The sequence below is a fragment of the Monopterus albus genome, unplaced genomic scaffold, assembly GCF_001952655.1.
Source record: "Monopterus albus unplaced genomic scaffold, M_albus_1.0 scaffold18.1, whole genome shotgun sequence".
NCBI classification, from domain to species: Eukaryota; Metazoa; Chordata; class Actinopteri; order Synbranchiformes; family Synbranchidae; genus Monopterus; species Monopterus albus.
The window spans coordinates 4,065,435-4,088,839 of record NW_018127898.1 but is presented as its reverse complement, the minus strand read 5'-3'; the positions used below and the strand labels follow the sequence as shown (position 1 = coordinate 4,088,839).

The 23,405-nt window shown below is 40.5% G+C and overlaps 1 protein-coding gene across 7 annotated transcripts in view; it reads left to right on the top strand.

Annotated features, from left to right (window-relative positions):
• The window catches only part of cita (citron rho-interacting serine/threonine kinase a), a 36,937-nt gene continuing 13,532 nt past the window's right edge, over nucleotides 1–23,405 (top strand). For 4 of the 7 annotated variants that reach the window (XM_020592548.1, XM_020592544.1, XM_020592545.1 and 1 more), the window contains exons 1-27: nucleotides 1–161; nucleotides 400–519; nucleotides 624–765; nucleotides 932–1,107; nucleotides 2,235–2,336; nucleotides 4,716–4,858; nucleotides 5,212–5,305; nucleotides 5,383–5,589; nucleotides 6,294–6,447; nucleotides 7,789–7,978; nucleotides 12,179–12,284; nucleotides 13,333–13,476; nucleotides 13,670–13,789; nucleotides 15,359–15,529; nucleotides 16,893–16,946; nucleotides 17,037–17,090; nucleotides 17,308–17,448; nucleotides 17,601–17,729; nucleotides 18,233–18,328; nucleotides 18,728–18,844; nucleotides 19,500–19,609; nucleotides 19,917–20,091; nucleotides 21,470–21,667; nucleotides 21,908–21,961; nucleotides 22,392–22,589; nucleotides 22,941–23,134; nucleotides 23,243–23,378. In XM_020592548.1, coding sequence (XP_020448204.1) covers nucleotides 418–519; nucleotides 624–765; nucleotides 932–1,107; nucleotides 2,235–2,336; nucleotides 4,716–4,858; nucleotides 5,212–5,305; nucleotides 5,383–5,589; nucleotides 6,294–6,447; nucleotides 7,789–7,978; nucleotides 12,179–12,284; nucleotides 13,333–13,476; nucleotides 13,670–13,789; nucleotides 15,359–15,529; nucleotides 16,893–16,946; nucleotides 17,037–17,090; nucleotides 17,308–17,448; nucleotides 17,601–17,729; nucleotides 18,233–18,328; nucleotides 18,728–18,844; nucleotides 19,500–19,609; nucleotides 19,917–20,091; nucleotides 21,470–21,667; nucleotides 21,908–21,961; nucleotides 22,392–22,589; nucleotides 22,941–23,134; nucleotides 23,243–23,378 — 3,507 coding nt within the window. In that variant the 5' untranslated portion in view covers nucleotides 1–161; nucleotides 400–417. The remainder of the gene's footprint in view (nucleotides 162–399; nucleotides 520–623; nucleotides 766–931; nucleotides 1,108–2,234; nucleotides 2,337–4,715; nucleotides 4,859–5,211; nucleotides 5,306–5,382; nucleotides 5,590–6,293; nucleotides 6,448–7,788; nucleotides 7,979–12,178; nucleotides 12,285–13,332; nucleotides 13,477–13,669; nucleotides 13,790–15,358; nucleotides 15,530–16,892; nucleotides 16,947–17,036; nucleotides 17,091–17,307; nucleotides 17,449–17,600; nucleotides 17,730–18,232; nucleotides 18,329–18,727; nucleotides 18,845–19,499; nucleotides 19,610–19,916; nucleotides 20,092–21,469; nucleotides 21,668–21,907; nucleotides 21,962–22,391; nucleotides 22,590–22,940; nucleotides 23,135–23,242; nucleotides 23,379–23,405) is intronic. The other 3 variants (XM_020592543.1, XM_020592547.1, XM_020592546.1) reach the window with 3 other exon arrangements.

Sequence of the window (23,405 nt, the reverse complement as noted above, 5' to 3'; positions counted from 1 at the left end):
GTGACCTTCATTCAGCAGGCATGAGCGGTGGGCAGGGGACGCGCAAAATTTGAACGTTAACCGGAAACAACGTTGATCTAGAGAAATATAGCGTTTCTTTTCACCTATCGATGTATTGTACGTATTAAAAGGAACATTATAACTAGCTGTATGGCAGTCTGGTGAGTAATCTCCTGGGTACTCTCATGTGTGTTTGTCGCTTTAACGGTCTTTGCTTGCGTATGTTAGGGAAGTTAGCAAACAAACGTTAGCCAGCCTCGTTGTTGACATTAGACGCCCTCTGTTTTTCTGGACCCCTTTATAACTTCGTACTGAGGCTGTAGACATTTTAAACAGATAACGTGTTTACCTTAAGTAGAAACGTTTATTCACTTGAACAAATGTGTCTCATTTGTCCAGGGTGTTTGTTAAGAAGCCATGCTGAAGTTCAAATACGTAAGTCAGGGAAACCTGAAAACGCTGCCGTCTTCGGCGGACCCCATTACCAGTCGGACCTCGCGGCTCAACCAGTTGTTTCAGGTAAAGATGTGTCACATAAATGCGCATTGTCTCAAACACTTTGCACAGTGTGAAGAAAACTGCAGTTGCTGGACTTCCCTTTCCTGTGCTTGTATATTCCCCAGGGACGCGCCAAACTGTGTGGACATCAGGGAAGATGCAGTTTGGGTCGGGAAGAGCTTCTGGAAGCTCTGCTGCTACTCTACCAAGAGTGCACCTCCCCAGAGCTTATGATGATACCTAATGTGGCAAACTTTGTCAACAAGTGTAAGCATACATTTCACACATGTGAAGGGTTTCTTTGTTTGTTGTTGTTACTTTTAGCACTGTCAGAATTTTTCCAGTTACATTTGTTGATTATTATTGTTGTGTGTATTTTGGATTATTCTCTGTACCTGCCAGACTGACAGTTTGTTTGCATTTTGTGGACCAGTTTCTGAAGTGGTCTCAGAGCTGCAGATGTTGCAACCTGGGGTTCATGACTTTGAACTGCGTGCTGTGGTGGGTCGTGGTCACTTTGCTGAAGTCCAGGTAGTCCGAGAGAAGGCCACTGGAGATGTTTGTGCATTGAAAGTCATGGACAAGGCAGTTTTACGTACTCAACAAAATGTAAGATTCATTTGGTTTTTTTTTTACTTTATACTCTATCTTAAACAAGGTTAGAGACTCAAACTTTGAGTATAAGTTTGAGTTTGAAATAAGGTTAGAGACTATTAAAATATAGAAAAGACATTTTAGATTTTTTTTGAATATATTAATCGTTGGTTTTGCCACATATTTGGCCCTTATACGTGTTAGTGCAGGAAAATCAAAGGTAAAAATAATAAAATTAGCAATAATAAGCAGCTAAATGAATTTCATTTAGTTGCTTCAGGGTTTCAAAATGTCTGTTTTGTTGAAAGCAGTTTTTTTTCAACTGGCATTGAAAGCTAAAGCCAGGCTTGGTTGCAGCAAGCTACGGTTTAGCCATTCGAAAGATTTGTTATTTAATTACTTTAAGACACATTTCATAGAAGAAATTCAAGTTACCAACATTTTCAAATCTTATACTGTAGATTTAGAAAAATTGTGATTGCAGAATTGTGCTATCACCAAATAAACATGAATAAGCAGAATAAAATCAATTAAGAACCAAAATATGTACAAAACAATCTGTAGGGTTCAAAGTCTTATGCAAGTGTTGTGCTTTTCATTTTTGCACTATCCTCCATGCAAGCTTGGTGCTTAGTATTCCAAAGTTGCAATCTGAAAAAGGCCCATTGGAGGGTGCTCTAGGGTTGAATACAAGAAAACAAAATCTGATTACATTTTTTCACAGCTGTGACCTCTGGTGTGACTAATAGAACTGATCCGAATCAGACTAGTACATGAGCTGTGACTGGAAGGCATCTGAAGTGAGCAATGCTGTGAACAGGAGAAGTTTTGTTAATGACTCCTGTGACTAAATGACATCCCACTTAATAATACAAGCACCATGGACTGAAGATCAGACTGGAAGATTCGATGTGATATCATGAGTAAGTTTGACATGTGCATTAGGGTCTGCTACAGTTTAACTGAATAAAATTTTAAAAGTTGAGGTTGCATTTAAACCCCACTAAAAACCAGAAAGAGGGTAGCTTCTTAGTGATTTAGACAGATGAGTTTATGTGGCTGATATGATGTATGCATTGCTGCTGTTGCGTTTATTTAATGCACTGCATATATACTGATTGCATACCTTCACTTCTCCTTAGGTGGTTTTTTATGAAGAGGAGCGAAGGATTCTGGCCCTGAACAGCAGTCCCTGGATCCCACAGCTTTTCTGCGCTTTCCAAGATAAAGATCATGTCTACCTGGTGAGACTGCAGGCATTTTCTCTGATGTTGAGGATGGACTGCATTTGCTATGTTGATATATCTTTGGCTTTATTTTTCCTATTTAGAATAATGTTTTGGGTTAGGTAATTAATGTGTAGTACTATTTGGGTGTAGATGTTGTATATGTAGTAGTATTGCCTACACTTGTGGTATAGCACAGGCTTTGTGCTGTAGTATAGGCCTAGAGGTAACCTGTTTGTTTAACAGTACTGACTGAGATACATTTAAGTACTGGTGTGGTTCCTAGCCCAACTACTATTTACAAGAGAGGCTGCAGATTTATGTGTTGCTATATTTGTTCTCCCTGAACTAAACCAGGTGAGGGTGTAGTGGTTCCTATTCTACTGAAGAAAGATGCTCTGGAGCCATTAACTTTACACACACACAGACACTATGTTCTACTATAGTGTTGTCATAGTTTTTAATAGAAGGTGAAAAAAAAAAAAAAATTAAGTTTGGTCTCCTTAGAGAGAGAGCACTGTTGTTTTAAATGTCACCTTTTGTATCAGTTGTTGGCACATTCACCCAAACTCTTTAACTGCATTGATTCAGCTGAGCTGACTACAGCCACTGGGCCAAGCTACTGTTATTCAAAAATAGCTGCAAAAATAAAATAAATTAAGTAAAAATTTAATAAAATTATGTTTTTTCTGTTAGTTTTATGCAGGAATTTCAACATAAGATTATTGCTTATTGGATATTATATACATTATATGTTTTTGTATACATATTTTATATAAAGCTGTTTTGAAAGGTGTCATTTTATTCATTTTCTTTAACAGCTGTGGTTTCCAGAATGTGACTAATAAAACTGCAAGATCAGTCAGAATAGTACATGAGCTGCTACAGGAAGGGACCTGAAGTGAATAGTGAAAGGAACGACTTGTAGAAGAAATGCTTTGAAGCAGGGTGATATAGTCATCCTCTAGAAAGTTTGAAAAGATCCTCTTATAGCAGCTTCATAACTTTGCTGTGGTATTGTGTTGCGTAGCTTGTGGGCTAGCTGCTAGTATGTTTGTGAGTCTCTGGGGTATTGTTTAAATTATCGACATTATTTAATGCTGGCAACTGCACTGGACAGGACCTCTGAGGTGCTGCATACTGTCTTTGGGCCTAGCTGCTTTTGCTCAAATTGTTATTCATTATCTAAGTGCAACTAATATCACAATGCACATTCCAGAAACCATGACTGCAAAAAGAAGCAAAATATAACAATCAAGAGGTGAATTAACTGTTTCTGAGCTGCCAGCAATTCACCTGCAAGTGAAACAACCCCCTGTGTGAATGTGGATATATAAAATAATAGATCTTTTCATTTAAGTCTGGTTAAAGAGGTAACCAGGCATATTTCCCAAATTGTTAGTGACTAATTGTTATTTCAGTTTACTCTTCACGGTGCCCAGTGCAACCATCATTAAGGCTGTTCACCTCACAAGAAGTCATCATTTTCGCCATTGACCTGTTAGACTGGCTTAGGGTATAGGAAAGAGCATTTCCTCCCTGACCAAGCCTTATACTGTATGCTGCTCTTTGTCTTCCTTTCAATCACCCCCTCCTTCATGGCCCCTGCATGTCTGTCTCCATTTTTCCTCTTCTCTTTTCACCCCTCCTCTGTCTCACCCTGCTCCCTAACTGAGCATGGAGGAAAATACAAAGCATCCATCTTTATCCATGTGTCAGAGAGGCACCCAGTCTTCCTGTTGCTAGGTAACACTGGAGAATGCACCCGTTCATTCAGACTTGCCGACCATTCATGCACCAGGGGCTCTCGCTTGTTATGGCTGTATGGCTGGCACCATATAGCACAAATCAGCCTGACCAGCGCTCTTAATCTCAGGATGCAGAACTTCAGTCAAATATGACCAAAGCTGATTTGTTATTCTGTGTTCCTAAACTTTAAAAATAAGATATCTGAGGATGAGTCATGTTTTTTTTGTAGCATGTTGCTTGACAGAAAACACGTCCACATGCAGCCTGAGATCACAGACGTATAAGGTATATGTGGATTTTGCAGTTATTGTTGGTGTATTTTAGCTGTTGACCACCAAACATTGACTGCAGTGTCACAGATAAATCTGCAATAGTATCTGCAGTTATATAACTGAATCTATAATGAGGAGAACCATCCAATGAGCTTAGGCTCCACAGAACATTGATAGCTCATACACATGTTGTCTTAACACTTGTTGCTTGTTTCAACTCACTATATACACTCAAATGTTTCAACAGCATGTGATACCTATTCCTTTTAATTACACTCATTCATTCAAATTCTAAGTTCTGGACATACAGTAGTTTTATGCTAACAATTCCTGACTGCATACAATACAACATGTGGTACTGAAAATGTCTCTTCAGGCAATGGAGTACTTGCCAGGCGGTGACCTGATGTCCCTGCTAAACCGATATGAGGATCAGTTTGACAAATCCATGGCTCAGTTCTATTTGGCTGAGCTGGTAGAGGCCATTCATGCGGTCCATCAGCTGGGCTACGTCCACAGGTGAGGCTCTGGCTAATGAACCCCACAAAAGTTTGACTACAGACCATTCAAGACTTTGTGAAATAACATGATTAAGAGCCGAGAGAGCAGAGATCATAAGTAGCTGTTTTTCTTAGATCATTACTAAATGTCATTCTTTGCCTTTTGTTTTTTACTGGAAGGCCAAATGCATATACAGTAATGCAGGAAAACATTAACTCGACATTAGAAATGCAGCACTGTAATGTAACCTAGAGCACTGACTGTGATGTTATGTAATACAAAAAGAGTACTGGCATTTAAATGACTCTACTCAGGCAACAAACAACTCTGTAAAAGCTGTATCAAGTCTCCCGTAAACTGTTCAATCTCAGAGACGTCAAACCAGAGAACATTCTCATCGATCGCACCGGTCACATTAAGCTGGCAGACTTTGGATCAGCTGCTAGGCTGACTGCTAACAAAACAGTAAGTGGATCTACAGAGTTTGCTATGTATTGCCTTCATTATTCTTGATGGTGACATTGTGTTTGATTTGTTTCTAGGTGGCAGCTCCCACAGTGCCTGTTGGGACCCAAGACTTCCTCTCCCCTGAGGTCCTGGCGGCCATGAATGGGGGCCCTCACAGCACCTATGGGGTTGAGTGTGACTGGTGGTCCCTTGGAGTTATAGCCTATGAGATGATCTATGCCAGGTCACCTTTTTCTGAGGGCACTTCTACCAAGACCATCTACAACATCCTCAACTTCCAGGTACATAGTGTGTCATCTTGACTGACATTTATTACTGGCTGTATTTAGCCCATTTTCCACCGCCTGGTACCGGCTCAACCTGACTCGACTCGCCTTATTTGTTTTTCCATCAGTCAAATGTTGGAGATAGTACCTGGTATTATTTTTGGTATCATCTGAGTCGAGGTTCCAGGCAAGCAGAGGCAATACCAAACGGTGACGTGTAAATACTGCAGACTAGCGATTGGTCAGAGAAATTGCATCAACATGCGAGACATTCTGGAACAAAGAAAGCACCATTTTTAAAAGCAATGTTATTTGATGCTAACCACTACTTTACTGTAGATACTGTACTAACTAAAAACCACCACATACCAAGAATAAAGAACAGTATACCTTCGATGTCCTCCACTGTTACTGTGTCGGTTGCTGACGATGTCACGGCGGTGTAATGTGGTGTTGCTATGACAACCAGCTACACTGAGAGGGATCCCTCTGCAGTGGAAAACCGAACACCCGGCACCAAAAGCGAGCAGAGTTTAATCGAGTCGAGTTGAGCTGGTACCAGGCAATGGAAAAGGGGCTTTTGATATGTAATTGTCTGTGCCTTAGAATACCAGATGACTGAAGAAATAAAATGTTCTCAGCATATGCATTCACATTTACCTGATGTAATACCTGAACAGTCTTGGGTAATGAATATTTGTCATGTTGCTTGCTTGCAGTGGTTTCTAAAGTTTCCAGAGGAGCCGCGGGCAAGTAAGGAGTTTGTAGACCTAGTGCAGAGCTTGCTGTGTGGAGCCAAAGAGCGACTGGGTTTCCAAGGACTTCGCTGTCACTTGTTCTTCTCCAGTGTAGACTGGAACAACTTAAGACATGGTGAGGTGATTCCTGTCTTTTGACACTCCTGTTCTACTAATAAAAATACTCAATTTGAAATAACTGTGTTGCTGTAATCACATTAGTAGACAGATGATATACAACCAGTTGTCAAATACTAATGTTGTTTATAATACACATAAGTGTGCATGTGGTTGCACACAGACAACAAACACCAAACTGCGTTGCCTGTGGGGTTGTCAGTAGTAAAATAATGAGATCCTATGTGCCACTGGCAGAAGGCCAGTTCTTTCCTGAGGAAGAGAACGGGAGGGAGACACACAGACTGAAGATCTGCAACTCATCTCCTTCTCAACAGAGACAGCACAAATCTTTTACGCTAGTGACACCAGACATGCTCTCTGTGTCAGAAATACACGTGCGTTTGTTGAACGTCATTGTTGCCATCAAATGTGAGGCTGTGCTGACTGACAAATGTAGGCTGACGTTTTCACCTGACCAGCTGTGGGAAAACACATCCATAACATTCACATGAATGGACATTTTCAGTGAAGCATGGTACCATTTTAAAAACAACAGCTTTACAGTGATTCTATAACTCGCATGTATAGTTGCGAGGGTGAGCAGGATTTATTTTGCTGTGCAGAATGCCTTGTTTTCAGATGAATGAACATCCCCTTTTTAATTCTGAAGTGATTACCAAACATAGCTATACCAGTCATTTCCTCTGAGCTGTTTTTAGTCTTGATATCTCTGTTGATGCTGAATTTTAATGAGATGTTTTTTGTTGTTGTTGTTATTGTTTTTTTTTTGTTTTTTTTTTACCACATGATTATTGTTTGACCATGATGCAGTGTTTTGAATGCAGGAGCTTTTTTCCCTGTGTGCATGTGCTAGAAAGGTCTGTTGATTATGTTTTTTCCCTTCTGAATTTCATTTGATTGTCAGCTGATTGATTGATTGTCCTTGAGTAAAGGATGTCAAATGCAATATAAAAAAGAGAATCACCTATATAAATTTGTATCTGTATTGAAAATATAGCCCTAGTTTATTGATAGCTGGACACATATAGAGCTTTATGCTTGGCTTTAGCTCCGGCTGATTAGCTTGCTCTGCTGCAGTCATGGAGAGCGAGTGAGCTTGTGTGTAAGTGAGAGAGAGAGGGAGGGACAGAGAGACAGCATGCACATCAGCGCGCGACTTCCAGCACTCTAGACTACCGCCGCTCTGCTCCATTCCTCTTCCCTTCCTTTCTCTTCCCTTTTCTCCTTGTATTTTTATTTTTTACTTTTTTTTTTTTTTTTAACTACCTTCTTTGTTTGCTGGTTCCTTTTATCCTTGCCCCGTCTTACTCCCTCCTTTCATCCTTGTGTCCTGCAGTTCTCCCGCCTTTCGTTCCTGCATTGCACGCTGAAGATGACACCTCGAATTTTGAAGAGCCGGAGCAGGCAGCCCCCCGGCCACCCGCAGCAGCTCAGCAGGGAGCTCTGCCAACGGGCTTCCAGGGCCAGGATTTGCCCTTTCTAGGCTGGTTCTTCAGCAGAGCGTTGACAACATTGGCTAAAACCGAGTAAGTGCTACCCGTTTGTTTTTGTTTCTTGTTTTTTTTTTTTTTTTTTTTATTTATTTAAACAACCCCCTCTTTTCTTATAGCCATCGCAGAGACCCCTGAAAACACCTCTCTAACACATTTTGTTGGTTCAAGACCCCATGCTACCACTGGCTGCTGTTCTGCCATTAAACCCCTCATTACCACAGCAACAAATTCCTGGCAGCCTTGTTTTAGGTGATCTAGCGAGGTGCCCTGGGCAGTTGGTATTGTGTCCCTGTCATAAGTCTGTTGGGGCTAAAATGGGTTTGGCCATATGCCGCGATAGTTAAGGAAGGGGAGGGATCCCCCTCTTCACTGGAGCTCTCTTCTGATTTCTCTTTTTGTGCTTTGATCTTGTCCATAGTTGATCTAATGTATAGATAGATAGATCAAATGAATGGGCCAGAGGAGTTTTTCTTGTGTTATTTTGCTATCTACACTGATTGGTATGCAACTGAGTGTGTCAATGAGGTTTGCTGATAGGTGGCACCCCACACACAGACACACTCCCACCCTCGCTGCTGTTATTATGCTTTCTCTGGTAGTGCGCAGCATAATGGGCTCCCGACTTTTACAGCATGGGTTTTGGGACTGTAATTATCCCTAATGGAGTTTGGCTTCTTAACCTCAGATAATAATGCAAGAGGATGGGTTTCATTTCTATAGCCCCCTGGCAGTTCTCTAGCAGGTTAATGGTTCTGGAGACTGCGGATCATGACAGCAGCAGCAACAGAAAGGAAAGAAAAGGCGACAGGGAAAAAGGATCAGAGCTCAGATTGGGGGAGCGAAGCTATTTTTATTGTTACTACCATGATGTTTTTTTCCTAGTCCCCACCCCCATCTTTACCCTTCTCATCTCATCCTTCTCCCTCTTCTGATGTCTCTGTCCCTTGTTGTTACACCATCCTTCATCTGTTCATGGTTTTTTTAAGTGTAGCGAGTCATTTTCTCTGCTGCATTTGATTAAGAAGAGCTCGTAGAATGTGTCAATTTGTGTGTGGGTGCATGCATATCCATGTACACATTCTTCATTACAATGCCAAAAAGGAAAGAGAAATTAACCGAGAGCCAGGCATAATGAAATGCTAATCATGTGTTTTGGGGGTGCTTGCCATTATTTTTTCATTCATGTGAACTTGTCTGTCTGACTCCTTAGTAAAACTCAACAGCAAAATCCCCTTAACAGCTTGGCTCAGACGTATGAGAAGCCATCTGCGGTATAGTGTCAGAAAATCATCTGTGTAAGGTGGCTTGAATGTAGACATCCAGGAAAACCTGCCTCTACAATATTTTTTAACAAGTATACAGTATCTTGGGCATTAGCTCAGTTGTGATCAGGCATAAGGCCAGTGGAGTCAATTGGTCTGATCAGTCAACACTTTGGTCAAGAGTAGAATATCCTGACAGTTACTGACCAGATAGCCATGAATGGATACTGCCAGATGGCTGTGTTATGTGTATTCATTGTCTCCAGAGAATGAATCCTAATGACTTAGCTGACCACCTGAGGTTTCAGCTAGTGTCATCATCTGGTCAGAATTACCCCTTGACTGGTATTTTCTTAATTAATGGTGCAGTTTTCAAGAAATCTGCTATGGGATATTCGTGGGCTTTTGAGGATGCTCTTGTGTTTTTACTGACCACCTGACTTTTCCTCTGTTACCATCAGGCAACAGAGGAAATCTCGATTCATAGACAAGCAAAAAGTCTAATGGCCAAATTGCAGTAAAAATTGCAGACGACCTTTACGCTCCACGGCAGATGAATCCTTTCAGTTTTAATGACCCATAGCCTTTCTTCAAATGTCACCTACAGGACAAACCTTGATTGTTAAGGCTCATTACTGGAGATATGCATAAGAATAGCAAACTTGTCGGTATGTTATAAATCATCTATGCAGTGCCTTTTAAATTGTTTTAAAAACAGACTTGATTGTGCGTATTTGTTTATGACCAAATGATGAATTGCTACACATAATCTTTACACATTGTTATGGAGATAATCCAACAAACACTTTTTTTAAGCCAAATGTGAAGACTTTTCTTTGTATCCTGTTGGCTAACAAAAAGCATAACTAGTGAGGTGTGTTAAATACAGTTCAGTCATTTGTGATGTTGCATGTGGCATATTAAAAGGAAGTATTCAAAGGAACGTGATTTTTAGACAACACACGCTTGAATAAGAATTTTTGACTTATCATTTGATCTGGTGCTCCATTTTGGTCTGTTGTCCACTGTCCTGTGTTTGATGTGAAGGTTCATTTCTTTACTGATTTCTTCAACATTGTTTTGCATGTTTTATTATTTTGTTTAAAGGTACAAGATTGAAACAACAGATTACATGGCTTGTTCATCTTCCAGCTTCTCCAAAAATATTAGTTCCCTGGGAAAATCCCCACACCCAAACTGTGTGTATCCTGATCTCACTTTTTTTTTTTTTTTTTTTTTTTGGTAGGGTTATGTATGTTTATATAGTGTATTTGCGGACTGTGTTTGTGGCCTATCTTGTTTGTGTAAAGGATCAGTGCTGCTATACCTTTTGACTTGCATACCTTTTCTCAGTCCTTGTCTCTTTTTGATTCTCTTCAGTAATGCAGTCTGCACTGGCTACTTATTTATTTTCCCTCCACAGTACAGAGACATGACAACTACCATTTTCCTCTGCTAGGAAAAGGGTGGCTTGGTATTTTCTCTCTTGTAAAAATATTTATGTACTGTTCTGCCTGCATGATGTTTAGAACAGTAAAAATATTACTCGTGCTCAAAGCACTGTTGACATTTCCTCACATTTTCAGTTAAATGCATGCATAAGAAGTGGAGGGGTGGAATCAGTAGAGGGAGGTGAAGAATAAATGTATCCAATTATCCATCAGTTCATACTAATGAGGTACAACTCAGTGCAGTTGAGGAGCTTTAAATGGTCATATTATTTGTATTCTCTCCTCCCCCAAATTTGTGAATTTTGATGTCTAACATCCATTTTAATAGACAATACATCCAGCTAGCTAGAGTGCTTTTTCTAGATGTCTGTGAAAAAGACTGGTTGGGATGCTGCTGTTTTTGTTAATGATATGAACCTATCTGTCAGATATATATATTTTAATCTATCTCTCTATCAATGCCAGTCTGTTTTCCCCTCTCTCTATCTATGTATCTATATGTATCTGTTTCCTGGTAAGACATGCAGCCAAGGGGGTTGTTTATTGATTCAGGAAGGCGAAGGGAGCAGCGCCTGCATTTGGATTATTTTTAACACTGTGACTCAGTCTGAGTCAACTTTATTAAAGATCCCTCTGCGGTATTTGTGAACCCATTCATCCAGACCCATCAGTATAGACTTCCATTCAGAACTGCCTTTTCTCTGGCCAGGAGAAGGGTAAAAATGGCCTTTGAGCTCTAAATTTTCCAAAGAATGAAAACCAGAAAGTACATCACACTTTACACAAACACAAAAAATGAGTGCACTCGGCTCTACACTACAGAGCTTGTTTAGACCCACCCCAAGCAAAGGCATATCCAAAATTTTCCTGTGACATTATTTTGTCAGGCAAATAACAAATATTTCCAGGTCCTCACTGCTGTTTTGTTCACATATAGTGTGTTTCGTCTTGAATAATCCACAGTGAATAAAATATGACCAGCTCTTTCTTACTTCAAAAATGCTCTGCTGAAAGTTCCTCTAATTGTTCTCAGGAGCCCTATTGTTATGACTAGATGTTCTTCAGAGTAGAGTTAATGCATATTTTTATGCTCCCAGTGTTTGTTGCTCATTTGTGATGTGTGGGTGTTGTCTGTGTTTCAGCCAGCTTTAACTACAGCTACAATACTGTCAAGGCTTGCCGTTACATGATGTGGCTTTGTCATGATATCAGACTGTCAGTCATCCTCATTCTGGTTTGCTGATATGATTTGATGATGATTCCAATTTTTATGCACTTTCTTACACAATAGAAATAGACTTTTGTTTGCTCATATGACGTAGTTCAGATTAAGTTGATTTGTTTGAACGTCGTCCTTCATGTCATTCATGCACAGTCTAACTAGAGGGAAGAGTTCTGTTAAAGAAAATGAAACATCAACTTGGTTATTGCAATGCGCATGTACTGTGATGTGCATGAGACATGGTATTTGTGTTTGGCTTGATTAGTAAGGAACATCTGCCGTATATGTTGTCTCTCAGGCCAGTGTCCGCAGGCCTCAACTCTCCTGCGAAGACCAACTCCATGGAAAAGAAACTGCACCTTAAAAGCAAAGAACTACAAGAAACTCAAGACAAATGTCACAAGGTGAGGGTCTGATTTCTGGATTCTTTTACTTTTATTTATGTTTCAGTATTTCATCATTAGACTTTACGACAGACAAGTCGTTCTTATGTTGAAATACCAGTGCAGCTCCATCAAGTAAGGGTGATGTATCTAGAGTAAGACTAGCGTTGGCTCACTGCAGTACATTCAAGTTGTATTTTTGTATTTCCATCTTTCAGGTGAAAAAAATATTTCATTGTGGATTGTATTACCAGATGTCTTGTTTATTTTGTCTTGCTGGCTTAACACAGATCAAGCAAACCAAGTTAATCTTGTGTGTTTACTACATTACAATGACATGTTTTGGATAATAGGTCAAATATGTCAGCTAACATCAGAATTTATGGCAGATGGACCCTTCTCACTGATTTAAATCACCACTTCAATAACCTTTACATTTGTGCCATATTTGGTGTTCGCAGCCTTTTGTTCTGACTTCTCTTCAAAGTCACTCTTCCAAAACATAACATACACTGCAATGCCTGACTACTTGCAGGTTTCAGGAAAATACCCCCCCAAATAAAACAAAACCGATAATTGCCTGTCCAGCAGAAATACGGCCACCATGGCATCACCGATGTTAGTCCTGGCTTTACTTCTTGCGGCATGCAGCTTCTTTTTAGTTGTAATTTTGTCGAATATGGTCACCTTTTGCAACCGAACACTGCTGTGCCATAGCTCACTAGCTTTAGGTATAAAAACAGAGCAGTAACGTGTCTGCCTGCAGCGCCTTGTGGGAGAATCTTGGCTCACACAATGAGTGCAAGGGTAGAATTTGTGCAAGTAGGAAGTTGCATTGGCAGGCAGGTAGGCCATCCAAAGGTTTTGTTCTGACCAAGTAAAATTACTGGTCAGGCTTTTTTCAGCCTTACTTGTGCCAAGGTTGAATTTTTTACTTTATGTTATCAGTGCATTTAATGTATTCATTGCCAGTGGGATGAAAACAGAATTTCAAGAAGTGTAACAAAAAATGATTCTGTTCAAGTTGCAATGAAACGGGTAATCATGCTGTTATCTCTGATGGATTCAGATGGAGCAGGAGATCTCCAGGTTCCAGCGTAAAATGACCGACCTGGAGTCAGTGCTCCACCAGAAGGATGTGGAGCTGAAGGCGTCTGAGACTCAGAGGAGCATCCTGGAGAAAGACCTCGCCACCTACATTACTGAGTGCAGTGTGAGTCATCATAACAGCTGTGTCCATGCCTGTGTAGCATTTAAAAGCAATGTTTATGCATAATAATGCTCTTTCACACATTTGTTTTGTCACACATTGCTGTAGTCTTTGTCACTCTCCTCAACCCCTGTCAGAAACCAGTATTGTGTTACGCCAAGAGCAGCCTTGAGTTGGTGTATATATGCATTTTCAGAGCCTGAAGCGAAGCTTGGAGGAGGCACGTGTTGAGGTCTCCAGAGAGGATGACAAGGCAATGCAGCTGCTGCATGACATCCGCGAACAGAGCAACAAGCTACAGGAAATTAAAGAGCAAGTATGTTAATCTTCTAATTCAAATGATCCTCCATCTACTCCCCCTTCTCCTCTTCACGATAATGATACTATGCATGTGGAGATCTTTTTTTTATAAACACTTCAAGATTTTTATGTGAAAAAAATTGTAGTTAGAACAAAAAATGCTACCTACTGCATTCATAAAGCTGTGTTCTAATTTGAGGAGATTCTTCTACTTTATTTTAGTGTCATCTTTATCATAATTACGGAATACCGTGGGCAGCAATGGGTTTATCCTCCTCCTCGGCGTGTCCCCGTTACACAGGCAGGGCTTCCCCTCCGAGGACTCCCTTGTCCTCAGTACTCATAAAGGTCATTATTGCAGATGGCATCCCTGCAAGGTACAAAAGTGGGGGAGGCTCTGATCATTGCTCAAGAGATTCACTCAGCTACTTCCCAGGGAAAAGACAGTATTTAGAATATTTTGATGTACATTTATTATTTAAATCAGAAGCTGAACTTTGAAAGATTTTAGACAAATATTTCACAAAGAAAATCTGGGATATAATGGATAAGACATGTCAGCTTTTATAACTGAGACCCAATCAAGTCACCCTTTGTAAATTCCTGTAGTTTGTTTAGTTTTGTTCATTAGTTGAAAATCTTGGTGTACAGGAAGTGAGAGAGAGTTACCAACACCAGTGTAACATGTCTCAACACACCTCGACAGTGCTAAGCTGTCAACTACAACTTTGAAGTGGTCATCCTTGGGTTGCTCTCTTTGATTTTGACACTTAGTGATCAGTGGTCATTGCCGCAGTGCATTACTGCAGTTTCTATAGATGACTGCACAATGAAACCCTGTCAGCAGATCTGTGAACTATAACTTTGCCTGTATAGCATTGGCAGCAATTGCTGCAGCACTAACAGCTCAGTTCCTCTGTTCAGGCAGCTTGAAACACTCTTCATCAAAATGTAAACATTTGCCACTTTTTTTTTAAGTGAAGCCTGAACAGAACTGTACATTTACATGCTGACATATGTTGAACCAGTGCTGTGTTAAATAATTTTGTAATACAATGTAGAACAACCTGAAGAGCTACAGCCTTTTTGTTCAGTTCTTCCTTAAAATTGATTTCAAAACTAAGGAGTTTAATTTTACTCAACAGGAAAAAATGTTTGGAAAAAATGTTTTAATCTTCACAGGAAGATGACAAGTGACTTATCTCTAGCTTGTACACACCGAGTGTGATCACAGCACGCCCAGAAGTCCTTGGAAAGGTTGCAAAGTTGAAACTGTAGGGATATCACAGTCCATTCAACTGTCATTTGGTATAAACCGCTGAGACCAGTTTTATTTAAGAGTATAAGATGCTCACCATGATGATGATAAGCATTCTTGCAGTACAGTACAGATTATTATTATTATTTTTATTATTGTTACCTCACAAAAATTAGACATAAAAACATATCTAAATGTAAATTAAAATGCCCGCTGTGTCCACCAGGCTTATATTTTTATTAACTTGACCTTGTGCTAATGAAAAGAATATAGAGTCTCTTTTTGGAGTGCAGTTTAGTTTTCACTTTGTATTGTCTGTGCCCTCAGGAATACCATGCCCAGCTGGAGGAGATGCAGGTGACCATCAGACAGCTGGAAGAGGACCTGTCAGCTGCCCGCCGTCGCAGCGACCTCTATGAAGCTGAACTTAGGGACTCCAGACAAACAAGCGAGGAGCTCAAAAGGAAAGCTGTGGAGTACCAGCAAAGAATCCAGAAGGTATGTTTGCTCCAGGCGCAGAGATGATTATAGGTATGCAATGCAAATTCAAAGGAGGATAAAGTCAAAGAGTTGAACATACATATTTTGTCCTTGAAACAGAGAACTTTTGCTTGTAAGTCTTAACAGGAAGCAGATTAACCACAGTGAAGTTGACATCCTGATGAAATAGTCTCTGAAAGATGGTGGTAAAGAAAGTTGGCAGGGCCCCAGTGAAATAAAATACTGTATCTGATATGAAACTATAAATAAGGGCCACAGCTAGGCATTTTATTGCATGGCAATGATGAAGCTAATAAAAGCAAAGCTTTTTAAAGTTTAAAACTATGATTTGCCTTGAATTATTAACATATGAATATGCCACCTCACAGAGAAAAAGGTTGATTCGTGTGTAGGTTGTTCTCTTTCTGGTGAGTTATTTTCTTGTTTAGGCCTGCATATCCGGCTATTCGGACATTCGTTCGTTGGGTAGGTAATTGGTTTTCAATTTTAGTATTCGAATGTTCGAGACACCACCGCTGCTCATTGTCTCTCTTGGTGGAGTAGATTCAGAAAATTGGCTGTGAAATTTGGGCAAAAGATTAAAAGACCAGCTGTTAGGTATGACTTGGATCCCTTTGTTCCTACCAGTGAGCTGTTGAATAGAACATAACTGTTACCACAAATATCCGCAGTCCAAAAATTCCCATTTGTGACAGCCCTATATCATTTACGAGCCAAGCAGACAATCTGCAAAGCCTATATACATACAGTATAATTCTGTCCTTTGGCTTGTTTGGTAGTATCTGACAACATGGTTTTGTCAGCTATTGAAAATAAAATTAGACCTCTTAGTCTGACAGACCAGTGGACTTGTAAGCCAAATGTTTTTTGTAGAGGACATTACATCTGATGCTACATTACAGTTGTGCTTGCTGGTGCCCCAAAGTGTCACTTTTATATGTGATATTCATTTGTGGCCTAAATATAAAAACATACAATATCTGTTGATGCTCAATTCATCAAAGCTCCTGATATATAGAATTGTAATATTCAAAAGTAACTGTAGCTTAAGTAAAGTAATACAGAGACATTTGGAAACAGTGGAGTTGGAAGTAATTTTATCCACCAATTAAATGTGACTCAGGTGTGGATTACATTCACAACAGAGCAAACTGTCAGTTACATTCAAAATGTTTGTTTGTTAGTCATGTGGATAAAGGCCCAAACACACATGACCTCAGTTCAAATGATTGGGTCATGTGGTTTGGAGGTTTTCTAGATGCCTCCTTTTAAAAGACTTCTGAATGAACCTGCTCTTGGAATCCTCCAGTAAGATTAGACTTTATTGATCAGCCCCTGCCATGTGCTGTCTATTTTTCAGGCCAAAGAGCAGGGAAAAGTCGAGGTGGAGGAACTTCTTTCCAAACTTGAGAAGGTATCAAATTCCTTCAGATACATCATGGTTTAAAAACTGTAATGGTGCTGAAATTTCAAGTCTGAGCTTACTGTGCTTTCTTTGTTTAAGACTAATTCTGAACAGCAGGTGAAAGTACAAGAGCTCCAGGACAAACTGTCCAAGGTAAATCTATTTTAATCACATGATTATTATTATTTGTACTTTTACAGTTGCTAAAACCTCTTCTTTCTTTATTGTCTAAAAAGTAGAGCAAACATAATTGGCCAGCTCCAGTTCTGTTTATGTAGCTTTCAGTATCTCTGTGGGGAAGAACTGCCCAATCACATTAAGATGTTTCTGGGGATCCACTAACAGCCTCTGACCTCCTGACCTCCTCCAGGCAGTGAAAGCAAGCACAGAAGCCACTGAGCTGCTGCAGAATGTCCGGCAGGCCAAAGAGCAGCTGGAACGAGATCTGGAGCGCCTGCGAGGCAAAACTGACTCTAGTGACACTTTAAAACGCCGCCTGAGGGAGTCAGAGGTACCAAAATGAGCCCACAATGCTAAAATGATGCAGATTTGTTAAATGCTACAGGTTTATGTGTTATATATGGTTTATATTATTGGACCACCAAACACTCTTGGGAAATTTTCCATGCGGTTAGCCTTATGTTATTATTTTTCTTGTGTAAGCAGGAGGGCAGGAAGACCCTGGAGAACCAGGTAAAAAGGCTGGAGATGGTTGAGCGGCGAGAGAATAAGCTGAAAGATGACATTCAGACCAAATCCCAGCAGATCCAGCAGATGGCTGAAAAGATCATGGTGAGAGAGCTACAGATAAGACTTGCTAATACTCTGCCCCACTACATCCCTAATTTCGCCCCCTGCCCACTTCTCCCATTCATCCAGCCCTCCCTCAGTCTCCTCTCACCATTTATCTTAGAGCACGCATGTACACACTACTCACTTCTCTTAAGAGAGCTCTTGGCTTGCTGAGTGTTCATGAGTGGTGACTCAACAGGTATCAGAGCTTATATAGATTTTAACATACACATGATTTTAACTGTCAGCATGAGCAGGCACCACTACAGCCGACTTTTGGATTTCCAGCTTTTCAATGCAAGTTTCGTCTTCTTCTTCCTTTTTTTTTTGGTTTGAGAGTAGACTCAGAACAGCTTTCAAGCTGTTTTTCAGTAGACCACACTTTCATATTTAGGTGGTAGTCTGTGTCTTGGTACATAATTTATAAATTTATATGCATGCCATTTAGTGTATTGTATTATGTTAAGTATCTCCAGTTACCTTTGCAATGTTACTCCTTCCAGGAACTGGAGGAAAACCTGAGGGATGCTCAGTCAACAGCCCAGCGGATGGAAACCCAACTGGTTCAAAAGGAGAGGCTTTATGAAGACAAAATCAAGGTGGGCCAGCCTAAAAGTTTAGGTTCAGTTATTACTACACAGGTGTTTCTGTTATTTTGTTCACCTCATTCATAGCAATGAGGGCAGGCTAAATTACATTTCTTTTTAATACATTTTGAACAAAAGCTTAGTTTAAGATAGGTGTACCTAATAAACCGGCAACTGAGTGTGCAGTAATTCCTAGTCAGTCCTGCTCTTTCAAATCAGTGTTGTGGTGGATGCAAGCCAAAGCTGTCGCATATTTGACATCACAATAATTACTGGTTGGACATGTACAGTACAACCATGTCAGCATGTGGTTGTTTCTTGTTTTTTAAATCAATGCCTTGTCATGTAGCAGATTACAGACCACAGTCTAAATGTGGATTTGTCAAATTCTATCACTGGCTCTGTCTGAAGGTTCTTGAGGCCCAGATGAAGGCAGACCTGGCTGATAAGGAAAGCCTAGAGGCCAAAAGGGCCCAGCATGAGGAGGAATCGAGGGAGAACTGCAAACTTATCACTGAACAGAAAGCAGTAAGGAAACACACAAGGCTTTTTTTAAAGTTGTATCTACACAGGCACTCACCAGGTGGGCACAAAGCACGATTCGAACCAACTAAGAGCAACATTGGAAACGGCAGCAACGTATACAGTTTTCTGATTAAATTTCTTCTCCTTAATTATTCAGTGAATTGTAGAAGCCCCACTGGTTGAAAGGGTTTTGTTTTTTTGGTTTGGTTTTTTTGGTGAAAACCTCTGACATTGTTGTGAGACTCTGAGACTTTTATTTATATTTTTATTTCTTTTAAAGAGTTAGTTATTATAGTGGGCAAAATGTACTGAAATATACAGTTCTACAGTTGCACTTCATGTTGCACTGTAAAGCTTGGGCTCCAGTCCTAATCTGGTTAATGTGGTAGAATTGAGGCGGTTAAGAAGCTTTTAGAGGCAGTCATCTGACATTGACATTAAAAGATTCAGTCAACACCTTGATGGACTCTAATAGGATTTTAGTGGAGTAAGAAATTCTATTTCCTATAAGAAATTGTGCTGCTGAAATATGTATGTCCTAGCATTCTTGGTAGGATTTGGCCATCAGTCAAACAGGAATATATTTATATTCTTGCATTTGAGCCTTTTTGTTTGGATCTGATATCCACCATGTTATTGTGCCCCCTTCTTTATATAGACCATTAATGCTATGGATTCCAAGATGAAGAACCTGGAGCAGCGCATCGCTGAGCTGTCAGAGGCTAACAAGCTGGCTGCTAACAGCAGCATCTACACTCAGAAGAATATGTGAGTTAACTAGACCTTGCGCCCACACTGTACTTTCATGTGTGCCCCCACCCACATTGGCTCTGTCCTCAACTGCTTCATTAGTTTGAACTTAAATCTTTGTGCATCATGGCTGGTTTGTGTATCCTCTCTTAGATTAAATGCCATTTTAACTAATCATAACTCAGAAATGTACTTGTGTAAGGAATTGTAATGTATTTTTTAATATAATCTAAATGTTGTGGCCTGATTTGTACAAGTTTGAAATATTTTTGAAAGATGCTAACAGGCAGTGTAATAGGCATCTTTGTGCGTATATTTTCCTCAGGAAAGCCCAGGAGGAGATGATCTCAGAGCTTCGGCAGCAAAAGTTTTATTTGGAATCTCAGGCAGGCAAGCTGGAGGCCCAAAATGCCAAACTGGAGGAGCACCTGGAGAAGATGAGTCAGCAGGAGCAAACCAAGAGGACCCGGCTGCTGGAGCTGGAGAGCAGGCTGCGGGAGGTGAGGCAGCAGGAAACCCAAGTTAAACTAATTCACTTTAACTTGCACACAGCTAAGCCTTCCTGCATTATTCCCCATAAGAGGGCTTAAAGCAGCTGATCAGCTAGCAAGTTGAGATCTCTTTCAGATAATCGGCATATTAAATAGCGGTATCGCTACAAAATTGCCAGTGCCATAACATAAGTTGGTCCAGTGGAGCTGACAGCTTTTATTAGTTGTCTATGGAGTAGTGTAGATGTATCTATTAGTACCAAAGTAAAACAAATCATTGTTGAATAGCTTCCATTTAGTTTATCTTTAAACTAAATGAGTTTGGCACATGTTCCTTTTGGCAAACATCCACCCTGTAGAAGAACCTTTGACCAAGATACTCTGGTCTGCATTCTGACCTTTATGAAAGCTTTCTAACTGTAGAAACAGTTTTTCTTTTTTCCAAATTACAAGATTCATTAATGCATAACTGCATAACATTTAATTAAAGAAAAAGAAGAGCATTTTTGCCTTTTTCAGATGTTTGGCAGTCTTAGGAGTTTTTTTAACAAGTTTTACAAATACACAATGTTTGTCCACCACTCTCAGAAATGCATCATGAAATCCATTAGCTCTATGTACATCCACTGCAAAGCTATTTTCTAAAAAGAGGTTTTGACATAGCTGAGGGGCATAATGCCCCCTCTCTCGTGTTTGAAAGCTCTCATTCCTAGTGTGCTACCTAACGATGTTACTGGTGGACAGCCTGCTGACTGGATGTCACATCTCTGCCGCTGCACACTTTTCCACACTGAGATAGGAGACACAGATTGGCACTTATTGCTGACCTCTCTGCACCCTCACTTGCTAACATGCACTCTGTTCTCTCTCACACACATTTATGTACCTTCAGTTGAGATCAGTTGTTGCATCTATGTAACAGTCAGAAACCTATGGAGAAGCTGCACCCTTGTCTCTCAGCGTTATTTGGTTTTAGGATTCTCACCCAGCGCAGAGTGTACATGTATTTTTTTCTAAGCTTGAAAAGGTGTTACAATATATTTTTTTTAGGCTTTAACAAGTATGACATTTTAAATCCAATTACCAGAGGTCTTTTCTTCACCAGGCACCTTCAGGTTTCTCTGTGCTGTCCAGTGTTTGCACTTAGCTGTGTTTGACTCGGCTTTTCTCTATCTGCTAGTTGAACTCGTCCCCTGGAATCCTCTAATCTCTTTTTGTCCCTTTTTTATGCTGCCCATCCAGCATGCATTACTGAAGATTGCCGTCTGGTATTCCGAGCAGATTTTTAAAAGTATTGAAATTTGTGTGCAAATACAATCTGTTTTAGGGCTAATTTACACCGCCATACACACACACACCATTCACCCGAGTCCAATCTCCCTTCTAGATGGGCCTAGAACATGAGGAAGAGAAGCTGGAGATCAAGAGACAGGTGTCAGAGTTGACCCTGTCCCTGCAGGAGCGCGAGTCCCAGATCAGCAGCCTGCAAGCTGCTCGTCTGGCCCTGGAGAGCCAGCTGCAGCAAGCTAAGACTGAGCTGGAAGAGACCACCGCGGAGGCGGAGGAGGAGATCACCACCCTGAGGGTAAAGCAAACAAGTGCAAGCACACTGGTGCAGTTAGTCACTACCAGACACAGAGGTGCACATACATTCATCACATATCTATTTAGATGCAGGAAATGTTTATTATACATCCAGTCAGAAGGGACGGTTCATGTTATGGTCTTCATGAAATTTTAGATATTTATTAGTTGTCATTGTTTTATTGTATGTATTGGTCAGAGGTGGTTATTTTTGCTCTTACCTTGCTTTCATTTCTCATAGAATCACAGAGATGAAATTCAGCGCAAGTTTGATGCATTGAGAGACAGCTGCTCGGTAAGTGCTGCCATAGGTTTTTGCCTCAGAAGCAACAGAACAGTTGCAATATATGGTGAATAAACATTTGTTCTAATGTAGCAATGTGAGAGTTTTTGGCAAGAAAACACAGCTTGCTTTCACATGGCATTCTCTGAGGTTTGTTTCTTCATTTATTTGGTATTGATTTGTCATTACATGTGTTTTCATACACAAACTGTGTAGACATGGAGAACTTTAGACAATTTAAATATTTATTTTAATGCTGCTATTACTTTGGTCCTTTTCCTGGAATGTACAATTAATTGGCATCATTGTAAAGTCATAAATTATCAGTAGCTTCACTCTGCTCTTACAGAAATGATTCTTACCCCCTGGCTTATGGGCCAGAACAAATACCTTTTTCACTTCCATGAGCAAGCTTAATACCACTACCTGTTTGTTGCCTCAGGTGATCACTGACCTAGAGGAGCAGCTTACACAGCTGAGCCAGGAGAACGCTGAATTGAACCGCCAGAACTTCTACCTGTCTAAGCAGCTTGATGAGGCATCAGATGAGAGGGAGGACCAACTGCAGCTCAGCCAGGAAGTGGACCGACTTAGGAGGGAGGTGGCAGATCGCGAGATGCACCTCAACAACCAGAAACAGGTAACGCACACTTTAGTGTTGAAGCAACTAATTGTACTGTATGTTAGCTGCACACCTCAGGTCAGTAGTGGAAATATATATTATTAACAGTTCAGATGTTTTCAATGTGATATATTTCAGCTAAGAAGACAGTAGCAAATCCTCATAAACCTTTGGTCCCTCAACCTTTTTTTAACTTGTATACTCATATTCAACACCAAAACAGTGATGCATTGTGCCATGTAATGTTTTAACCTCATATTGAGACTGTGTGCAGTGCACTGAAAATGCAGGACAGACAACGGTTGCGTTATTTTGCCAAAAACTGTGAAAGATGTTTTTTTCAGTCTGGTCTTCTGTTTATCTCACCAGAACATTGAGACACTGAAGACCACATGCAGCATGTTGGAGGAGCAGGTGGTGGAGCTGGAGTCCTTAAACGACGAGTTACTGGAGAAGGAGAGGCAGTGGGAGGCTTGGAGAGCGGCCCTTGAGGATGAAAAAAGCCAAGCTGAGAGACGCACCAGGGACCTGCAGAGACTGCTAGACAATGAGAAGCAGAATAGGTAAGATATATGTACACTGTTACTGTACACAAGTGACATCTCATTGTCATTCAATATATCCGCTGGAATGTATTGCCAAAGTAAGACTTGTTATTGCGCTGGTCACAGGTTACGTGCGGACCAGCGCAGCACGGAGTCTCGCCAGGCCGTGGAACTGGCTGTCAAAGAGCACAAGGCTGAGATACTGGCCTTACAGCAGGCCTTGAAGGAGCAAAGACTGAAGGCTGAAAGTCTGTCCGATACTGTGAGTCCTAAATGTTCCTATGTTTGT